Source organism: Pleuronectes platessa, chromosome 18 (assembly GCF_947347685.1).
Source record: "Pleuronectes platessa chromosome 18, fPlePla1.1, whole genome shotgun sequence".
Classification (NCBI taxonomy): domain Eukaryota; kingdom Metazoa; phylum Chordata; class Actinopteri; order Pleuronectiformes; family Pleuronectidae; genus Pleuronectes; species Pleuronectes platessa.
The window spans coordinates 2,027,318-2,037,970 of NC_070643.1; the positions used below are offsets into that span (position 1 = coordinate 2,027,318).

At 45.8% G+C, this 10,653-nt stretch overlaps 1 protein-coding gene across 1 annotated transcript; it reads right to left on the reverse strand.

Moving 5' to 3' along the window:
- LOC128462126 (chromobox protein homolog 2-like) lies at positions 1 to 438 on the reverse strand. The gene has a single exon (XM_053447417.1). It carries the CDS (start codon positions 436 to 438, stop codon positions 1 to 3), a length of 438 nt encoding a protein of 145 aa, XP_053303392.1.
- Between the last annotated feature and the right edge of the window lie 10,215 nt (positions 439 to 10,653).

Sequence of the window (10,653 nt, forward strand, 5' to 3'; positions counted from 1 at the left end):
CTAATACTCGTCCGAGAGTCCAGCGTCCATCTCCACGGTCCCGGGGAGAGTGTTGTCGTCCTCCTCAGAGTAGCAGGGACCCCCCCTGTCCTCGGCGTCATCGCTGTCGTTCGGGGACTCCGTCGGAGGATGTGGTCTGGGAGGTGGCCTGGTTCTGGACGTCTGGGTGAGGTTGCGTCGATGGAAGTCCCTGATGAGGGTGTGGTCCACAATGTTCCTCCCGGGGACCCAGGACCTTTCTTCAGGGCCGTAACCCTCCCAGTCCACTAAGTACTGGAATCCCCTCCCACGCCGGCGAGACTGCAGGATGCGACGGACAGTGAAGGAGGGACCTCCATCGATGAGGCGAGGAGGCAATGGAGGCGGCGCGGCAGGGACCAGGGCGCTTTCTCGGACTGGTTTAACCTTGGAAACGTGAAACGTGGGATGAACCCGCATGGATCTAGGGAGTTTGAGCCTCACTGCCACCGGGTTGACAATCTCCTGGATCTCGAACGGGCCAATGAAGCGAGGAGCCAGTTTCTTGGATTCCACCCGGAGGGGAATATCACGGGTGGAGAGCCAAACCTTCTGACCCGGCTGGTAGTCCGGGACCTTGGAGCGGTGGCGATTGGATGCCGCGGTGTAGCGGTCAGCGGCCCGGAGTAGAGCCGCCCTGGCTCGGGTCCAAGTCCTGCGACAACGGCGGATGAAGCTCTGAACAGAGGGGCAGGATGCTTCTTTCTCAAGTGCAGGAAAAAGCGGTGGCTGGAACCCATAGGTGCACTCAAAGGGGGAGAGACCGGTGGCGGAACTGGTCAAGGTGTTGTGGGCGTATTCTACCCATAGAAGTTGTTCGGACCAGGAAGTAGGGTCTTGAGATGTCATACAGCGTAGTGCCGTTTCCATCTCCTGATTCTTGCGTTCGGTCTGGCCGTTGGACTGGGGGTGGTACCCTGAGGACAGGCTGACGGTGGATCCCAGGAGCGAGCAGAACTCCCTCCAGAACACTGAGGCGAACTGGGGACCCCGATCAGAGACCACGTCCACCGGGATGCCATGGAGAAGGAGTAGTTTAGCCATCTCCTTGGCAGATGGAAGTTTGGGCAGGGGCACGAAATGTGCCATCTTGCTGAACCGATCTACCACCGTCAGGATAATAGTGTTGCCGCTGGATGGTGGTAGACCGGTGACAAAGTCCAAAGAAATTCGCGACCAGGGACGATGAGGCACAGGCAGAGGATGTAGAAGACCGGTAGGGGCATGGTGAGCCGGCTTGTGCTGGTTGCAGGTGGGAAAGGCATTGACGAAACCCCGAATGTCCTCATCCAGTGACGTCCACCAGAACCGGCGCAGCACGACGTCCTTGGTCCGTTGGATCCCTGGATGACAGGTAAGTTGAGTGCTGTGGGCCCATTGTAGAACCTCGGACCGGAGGTCAGGCGGGACGAACAGACGGTTGGGAGGGCAAGCACTGGGTCCTCTAGGAGCTCGAAAGCTGAGGAGATGAGAGGCAGGGTATACCGGTTTTTGATGGTCATGTCATCTAATCCACGATAATCAATGCAGTGGCGGAGTGTCTCGTCTTTCTTCTCCACGAAGAAGAAACCGGCTCCAGCCGAAGACGAGGAAGGGCGGATGATGCCCGCCGCTAGACCGTCATTGATGTATGTCTCCATCGCCCCTCTCTCAGGAACGGACAGGGAATACAGGCGTCCTCTGGGCGGCGTGGCACCGGGCTGGAGGTTGATGGCGCAGTCATAGGGCCGATGTGGGGGAAGGGAGGTTGCCTTGGCCTTACTGAAGACCTCCCTGAAGTCCAGATACTCAGCCGGGGCCCCCAGCACATCGGTTGAAGAACTGGTCCCGGCAGAATATCGTGGTGCGGCGGCTTGCTTGAGGCAGACCTGGTGACAGGAAGAACTCCACCCCAGGATCGCCCCTGGGGTCCAATCAAGTTGTGGATTTTGACGTCGGAGCCATGGGAACCCCAGAAGGAGAGGATGACGAGGAGAGTGCAGGATGTGAAACTGGAGTGTTTCATGGTGGTTCCCGGAGATTAACATCCGTATAGGCGCTGTGCGGTGGGTAACAGTTCCCAGAAGTCGGCCATCCAGCGCGTTGGTGGAGACTGGAGCTGGCAGGGGAATCTGACCGACACCCAGCTGCAGAGCTAGGTTAGAATCCATAATGTTGGCATCAGAGCCAGAGTCAATGAGGGTGGCGAGGGTCTGGGATCCATCAGGCAGTAGCAGGCGGACCTGGCACAGGGATTGTGGGCTGGAGGAGGAGCTAGATGTATGACTCACCAGGAACTCCTTCCTTCCTGGTGAGCCCGACCTTTTAGCGGACATCTGGAAATAAAGTGTCCCGCTTGGCCACAATACAGGCAGAGGTTCCCCTCGCGCAGCTCCTCCTCTCTTCTGGAGTTAGACTGGCCCGACCCACCTGCATGGGTTCAGGCTCCCCTGAAGACCGGCTGCCAGAAAGCATCGATACCCCGGAAGCCGCTGGTGACGGGGCGGGCTGACGCCAGCTCGATGATGCCGTCGAGAGTGGAGCGAAGTTCGTACGAAATCAGTTCGTCCTTAATGTAGTCAGCGAGCCCCATCAGGAATGCGTCGCACTGGGCAGCCTGGTTCCACTCGCTGGAGCTAGCCTGGGTACGGAAGTGGATGGAGTAATCGGCCACTGAACGAGACCCTTCTGGTTCAGACCCAGAAGCCCTCCAGAAGCGTCCGGACCTCGGGAAGCTTCTCCGAACACTTTGCGGAGCTCAGTGGCGAAGGTGTGGGGCTGGAGGGCGAACAGGATGGAACAGTTCGTAAGGAACGGGCGGCAGCCCTCCGCGTAGCGTTCAGGAACCCCCACAGACGAAGGCAGAGGCAGAGGCAGCCGGGGCTGGTGGAGGCTGGACTGGTTCTGGAAGCAGAGGGACAGCTTGAGCAAAAGCTGAGGCGAGCTGTTGGACCTGCGAGGCTAGCGAGGTAAACGCCTGCTCCTGCTTAGCCACCGCTAGTTGAACCTCTGCTGAGTTTGAAAGAAACAGCGCCCCGTGGTGCTGGAGCATCGCCTCTACCTTATCCAGGCGATCCATCGGCGTGTGTGCTGGGTCCATGTCTGGCCAGATTGTACTGTCACGGATATGGTGAGGACCCAAAAGCAGCACAGGCAGACGAAATACCAGTCGGTAATGACCTTTATTGTTCACTGCAGTCTTTAACAGTTCAAACAGTGGCAGGGTGAAAAGTCTTTGCTCACAGTGATCATCTGCAAGATCTGAGCAGGAGCGAGCCTGGTGTCGCTGACTGAAGTTAAAGTCAACAGCTGATGGGTTACCTAGCTGGCAGACAGGTCCAGTGGTGAGCTGTGTAGCCACAGAGCAGAGCAGGAGCGTAACCAGGAGGGAATAGGCGAAACTCGTGGTCGAAGACAGAAGGCTGAGGTAATATCCAGGGCAGAGAAGAGGCAGGCAGGTCGGGGATCGACGGGGTCGGCAACAGGTGATCAGTCCGGGGAAAACACGCTGGAAGTCAGGCATAACACAAGACAATTTGGCACTGAAGCAGAGACAGGAGCAGGCTTAAATGCAGCCAGGGCTGTCACAGGTGTGGAGAGTTGGCCTGATAAGGAGGTGTGGCTGACTGGCAGAGTGAAGCAGAGACAGGTGAGTGGAAAAATACCAGCAGACAGGAGATGAGCAGACTGTGACAAATTGAGAGAAAAACTTGCAGTACACAAATAAGCTGAGGCGATGGCGAGTGGGAGGGAGAGTGGGGAAAAGTAAAAATTAAGATGGGATTGGAAGACGTAAGGTTGCCACCACTAAACCCAATAGATTTATCCTCATCAGAATTAGACTTCAGTGTCTCATAAATAATAATAACACATAGTACTGTAAAAGAAAGGATCAAAACAACTACTTGAAGCATATTTCCATATTTATACAGACGGACCAAAGATCCCAAAACTCAAAAATCTTGCTTTCCTTTTTAAATTCCAGCATTTAAATTCAATGTATAAGATCTTTCTAATGTTGGTAATGGTCTTTAGGACTAATTTCTATAATCTGGACATTACAGGTGGTAGAGGTAACATTTAGATCGGCAATAATATGAAGATTCTGCTTCTCTTGTGATGACACGATAGAAAACAAAGCCAGGGGTCTGGTGTGACCTTGTGGTGAAGGTGTTAGTTCTGTTGTAGAAGACTGAGCATGCTGTGATGATTAGGTTCCTTCGTGTTCCAGTCCATGTTGAGGTGGATTGAAAAGAAGCAGCAGATATAGGTCTAAAAAGGCACTAACCAGGGACATATGTGAAAGGGTATGAACTGGGGTAGCTGAATAGAAGCCCTAATCAAGAAAAGCACAATAGCTTTGTAAGAGAAAGAGTGGGAATATGAGGGTCTTGAGTAGAACAAAGCCATTTTCCGACATGTCCTGTAAAGGATCTCTGGAGCATTGGGTCCGTACTTTCTCCACAGTTTGCCTTTCACACATGCACAACAGAGCAGGGGTTCTCTGCTCAGACATGTTCACAACAGCAACACATTCTCTGCAGGATTCAGGTGAGGGCTGGTGTAGGCAGAGGCAGGATGTAACATATTTTTTCAGAGCAGATTTTATTCATCTAGTGTTGAGATTAAGGCTGAGGTCAAAGAGGGTATTGTGAGAATTCAATATTTTAGCTGTTCTGGGGTCCAACTGTATTCTTTGCAATAAAGACAGGAGGGGGGGCCTTGAGCAGGTTGGGCCAGATATAAGGCCTTTATACAAATGATTTATAAATAACCCTTGCTGCATAGTGTTAATAATGAATCTTATAATTGTTCTGAATTCTAACTTTTGGTATTTAACCATTATTCCCTTAGATTCATTCACATCACGTATATTTCATGCAGCTGTCTGATAGGTTCTGGAGGTCGGACAGAGTGACTTTGTTGACATTGTTTTGTTTCGTTGTTTTGGTTTTGAGGATCCTAATGTTTACATCAACAGGACATTGTTTGGATATAGCAGGAACATCATATTCCTTTCTCCAATGGCCCACATGGCATCAGCTGTGTCAAGGCCTTTCATGAAGAGAACATTTAGCTTAGCAACTATCAGAATAGTAGTAGCGTCACAGAGAGTGCCTTCTTGTCACTTCCTGGATTCCTTGACAAGAGGCGGGGGACTACAGCTGTGGACCAATAAGGGAGAACCAAATTGATTTGCGGTGACTCCCCTTCAATCTTTCATAACCAATCATATTAAATCTACTGTTATAATTATATCAAACCCCTTTTGTTCGGGCCATTATTAACTACCTATTGCTAACTGATTTAGCCTAGGCTGTGATAAGTGTCCATAGCTATGTTGTTCATTTCATTGCATCTCAATAAATACTTAAATTGGACCAGTCCGACTCTTCTCATATTTAGGATAAACCAACCAGCCTGACAGTATCTGCTGTCAACCGCTCTCCCCATGTCATGCCATTGTCCACCAAAGATTTGGGCCCGCTCTCACCCCCTGAGGAGGAGGAGGGTGCACTCTTACAAAAATATTGCAAATATAAATAAACTGAAATGCGACTTCTATAGACTGGGTGCAAGTTGTAGAAATTGACAAGCTGGTAAACACTTAATGGAATATAACGGCTTTATTAAACAAAGGCTGTATGGTTAATTACATGAAGAAAGTCACAATCAAGTACCTGATTAATCACAGGGTTTTTGTGCTGATCAGAACCACAGGAATAAAACCTGAGAGATGCAGCAAATTAGTCTGATGGAAATCCCAAATAGTAATAAAATTGTGTTGGGTGATGATAATGTTTATGTTGAGATCTTTAATAAGATACTCACACACACACACACACACACACACACACACACACACACACTGTTGCCTCACCGCAGTATCACTTAAATGATTTGCACCGAGGGACTCAGATTAAGGTTCCCGCCTCCTCAGACCAAAATTGAATATTGTCCCTCAACCATAAAAAAAGTCATGACTTTTGTTTACACAGTGAAGTGGCTGCGTGGTCATCAAGCACTTAGGAGTGCCAGGAGATGGATTTGCTTCCAGTGTGAGAGGCGTTTGAACAAACTGATGAACAATTGTCACCTGTACTTGACACCTTCAACTTCAGTTGGCAATTGTTATCCACTGAATGTCAAGTACACCTAAAGAACGGCAGGACAAACGCAACACTGGGGGAATAAAGTCATGTTGGTTCTGCTGGAGTGGGAAACAAATTGTTCTTCACACACACACACACACACACACACACAAACACACACACACACACACACACACACACACACACACAGAACACAAAAATAAAAGTTCATCTTTGAAGGTTTTGAGGACATTCTCTAGCGTCATAGAAGAATGAGTCACCCAATGCGACATCTGCAGGTATAGTTTGCCACAACAGCTATTCCCTTCCACAAGATGCACACATGTTTAAAGCTCCTGTGAGAATAAAAGAATCACCTTCTGGAAGTTGCTTGCGGGCGACTGCCTTTCAGTAGCACTGAAGGCTCAGTTTAGAGGAACATTAATCAACATGGTCCAGATGGGACACGTAAGCTGTAATTGGTGGCTCTGCAGGGCACTCTCTCATTCCCATTCATTTCCTACATGAACCAGTTCTCACCTCACACACCCTGGTTATGCTGTTGTACTTAAAGAAATGCTGACACTTGTCTGCATTTTATTATCGATGATTATGTATTGCCAATATTTCTGGTCTGAGCCTGTAATACTTCTAATAAAACAACACAGTATAGTATGAATGAACATCTTAACCAATAAAGAACTGCTAAACTACATACAAAGTACGCTGGTAGAAGTTTCAGAAGTTACATTTTTGCAAAAGATACTTTTTGAGAAAATCTAAGGTTTTGGTTATGTAAATGGGCAATTAGTAATTCAGATTAAACGTTTAAGTCCCTGTCCAAAATAGAAATTTAACCTTGTAAATCATTGTTATATATATATATATATATTTGTTGCACCACTGACTGGAGTCACTCTGTTGTTTCTACGAGCAATGACGAAGAGGACAAAGCCCAGACATTATCAATCACACTCAGACAGGGAAATACGCAGGAGCTCCCTTGGCACACTACAGTGAGGACAGACACAGTAAGGGGGAGGGTGTGGTCCTTATTCAGCACCTTTCTGTCGCAGTCTGTAACTCAATTGACCAAAAAAAATCCTCCTGCGTCAGAATGGTGTTCCCATAACAGCCTTTGACAATCCTTTGTGTGTTTTGGTGCTTTATACTTAGAGAAAATCAGATGTTTGAGTTTTTTTTTAATCTCCTTACATTTCCATATTATTGAACCCTGCTAAGTCAGGATGAAACACATACTGCATACCAAGAACACTATGTCCAATCTGGATAATGAATTTAATACTGCTGCTGTTTAAGATGAATGGTTTTCTTGTGCAATGCCAATGCATTTTATAGTATTTCCTGAATAATTTGAATGGGGCTTCTTGATATGGAGGGGATTTAATCATCCTTCATTCATTTAGTAAGTCAGCATTTTTAGCGCAGCTGCATTCTAGTGGCCGCACAACATATTTATGTTAAAAAGATAAACAGTATAAAACGAATCCACATGCTCACATCTTCTCATGATTTAAACAAAAGAAACTCACTTGACATCTTGACAGATGTGGCAACATTCCTCCACACTTGATTTACAATATTAATCCTGTTTTATCATCTGTCCCCTTCTTAAATTGAATTGGTCAGTGAGAGAGCCCTGACATTGACGAGCTCTGTGGTGTTTGCACAACAACATTCAACTGAAGCAGTGGAGCACAATGGAAAAAAAAAATATTCTCTGAGGGTACTTTGTCATTGTAGACGAAATGTAGACCACATTCTTCTGTATTAGCTTCGCTACACTGGCTTCTGGTTAAATCTAAAAAATAGAATTTAAAATTCTCCTCCTCACCTTCAAGGCCCTTAATAATATGGCTCCATTATACCTTAAAGAGCTGTTAGTTCCTTATCAACCCACTAGAGCACTGCGCTCCCAGAATTCAGGCTTACTTTTCGTCCCTAAAGTCTCTAAAAGTAGAGTAGGAGCCAGAGCTTTCAGCCATCAAGCTCCTCTCCTGTGGAATCATCTCCCACTTTCAGTTCAGGAGGCAGACACCATCTGTTCGTTTAAGAGTAGACTTAAAACCCTCCTTTACAATAAAGCTTATAGTTAGAGCTGGTCCATGCTTGTCTTGGACTTGTTCTTAGTTATGTTGTTATAGGTGTAGAATGTCGGGGGACACATGACACATGGAGCTTCTCTTCCCAGCTTCTCCTTCCTCTTGTCCGTCCTTATCACATCAAAGAAATGAATGTCTCATCAATACATGTAACTGACTTGACTTCTTCCACGGAGTCCCTTTGCCTTATTGGCCGCAGATCCTGGTCCGCAGCTGTGGCCACATCATGGATAATGATGGTGGATCGCGAATCAAAGATCGTGATCGTTATGATGGGTCCAGTTTGGCGGATTCTGTACCGTGCTCACTGATCGTGATAATAATTGCTGATCCTGTATCGTGTTGGCATCTGGTAATCCATCGAGGTGGCAGCTGATGATGGATCCTGATGGCGGCAGTGTACAATGGCTGTGGACTCGAGTGATATCCGATCTTGATGGTGGATGACCATGGACTATGATGACAACAAGACTGCTTGGTATACAATATCTCCTCAGATACTCAACCATAATCCAGCAATTCATTGACCTTCAGATATGCTACAAAGTGTTTCTTCTAATCAATGCTGTAAATACCCTTATCTTTCTGATGTTCTCTTTTAAGCTTGACATCTATTGCACTTCTGTCCATCCTGGGAGAGGGATCCCTCACATGTGGCTCTCTGAGGTTTCTATGAATTTTTACCCTGTTAAAATGGTTTTCAGTAGTTTTTCCTTACTCTTGTTGAGGGTTAAGGACAGAGGATGTCACACCTTGTTAAAGCCCTATGAGACAAATTGTGATTTGTGAATATGGGCTATACAAATAAAATTTGATTGATTTTGTTTCCCAGGAGTGAAGTGAAAAGTTGGACTCAGAAGAAGAATAAGTCCTCTTCGACAGAAATCATCTGGTTACTGAATGTTAATCTAATTCCCAAAATTGCCTAAGAAAGTGCAGCACTGAATTTGCGAAATGGAGATGTGATATGTTCAATATTCATCAAATCTGAATAAACATGTAACCAGCACATGTTATAAGACATTCAGGATGGGGCAGTGTACTTCAGTCTTTGGACCAAGTTGAACATGTCTTCTATGTCTTTAGATAAACTGCAGCAACATCCCCATATTGGATTGACACAGACATCATAGTGTCACATGTGCTGATCTCGGACATGGCAATAGTGTTTATAGAATCACTTACTCTTTAGTAAGTTGTCTTCAAAGTAAAAGCATAATGTCAATTTTGTTGCAGCAATGTTGTTATTGAGTGTAATTACAGAGATTTTATTTTGAAAAGTAGTAAACTTAGCTCTGACATTTGTAGAACATTAGAGTTATCTAACTTCCCTCTGTTTATAAAAAGCTCTGCACAATGACACAAGACAATGCTGACATAAGGAAATATTTTAATGTTCAAGTGTCTTTTAGCTGTAGTTTGGTCTCCACTAGCTCCTAAGGAAATAGCCTGCTCTTTAGCTATAGACAGTATGTAAGGTTCACCATCCAGTTTCTAACTTTGTCTGCTATGTAATGTTGGACAGGTGTGTCAGAGATTTTCACGAAATCTGTTGTCGGTTTCTGCAGGAAACATTGCTAATAAGAACAGAGAAACTCAACTAGAAGAGTCATCTGTGGGCCGTAAAAGTCAAAACAATGAGCTTAAAGATGCTAAAAAGCTGATCGATGAACATTATACATCGTCATCTGACCCCTTTTGACATGGTAAATAATAATTTATTCATTCTGATTTGGAGCCAGTTCTCATCGTGGCTGAGCACCACCATGAATGGATGAATGGATGATTGAATGAATGGATGAATGGCTGGATGGATGACTGCATGATTCGATGAATGGATGGATGAATGAATGAATAGATGGATGATGGATGGATAGCTGGATACAGAAGCAAAGAGTTGAAAATATGTCATATTCTTGATGTGAAAAAGTGGACATAGAGAACACCTTTTCAGGAGGAAATATTTGAAAATATATTTAAATCATTGGTTATATTTGACTTGGTACTAAATAAGATCAATATGTGGTAGACTGATTCATTTTGAACATATTGGAAATGATTATGCTGGATTTAATTGAATTTCACACATTGGCCATTTCATCAGTTTATCGCCTGCTGTCGTTGCTCTTCAAGGACACCACCCATCTATCATCAAAAATACTAGATGATTTTCTACTTTGTGACAAAAAGACTGGTAGGTACTATCTTCAGCTTGAAATTTTGTATGTGTTATCAGGACAAGGTTCCCCTCTGGAGTATTTTACCTTGAATAAAGAAGAGATTTCTGCCAATACTTGCTTGAAAAATGCTTGCGGTCTCAGGCTCCAGAATTTCCTCTACTAGTTTAATACCATTCTCCAAAGGCTGCAGCATGCATTTAATTCCCAGATTTGTCCTCAATAGGCTGATTTATACAGTGAGCCTATCTCTGCATTTATCTT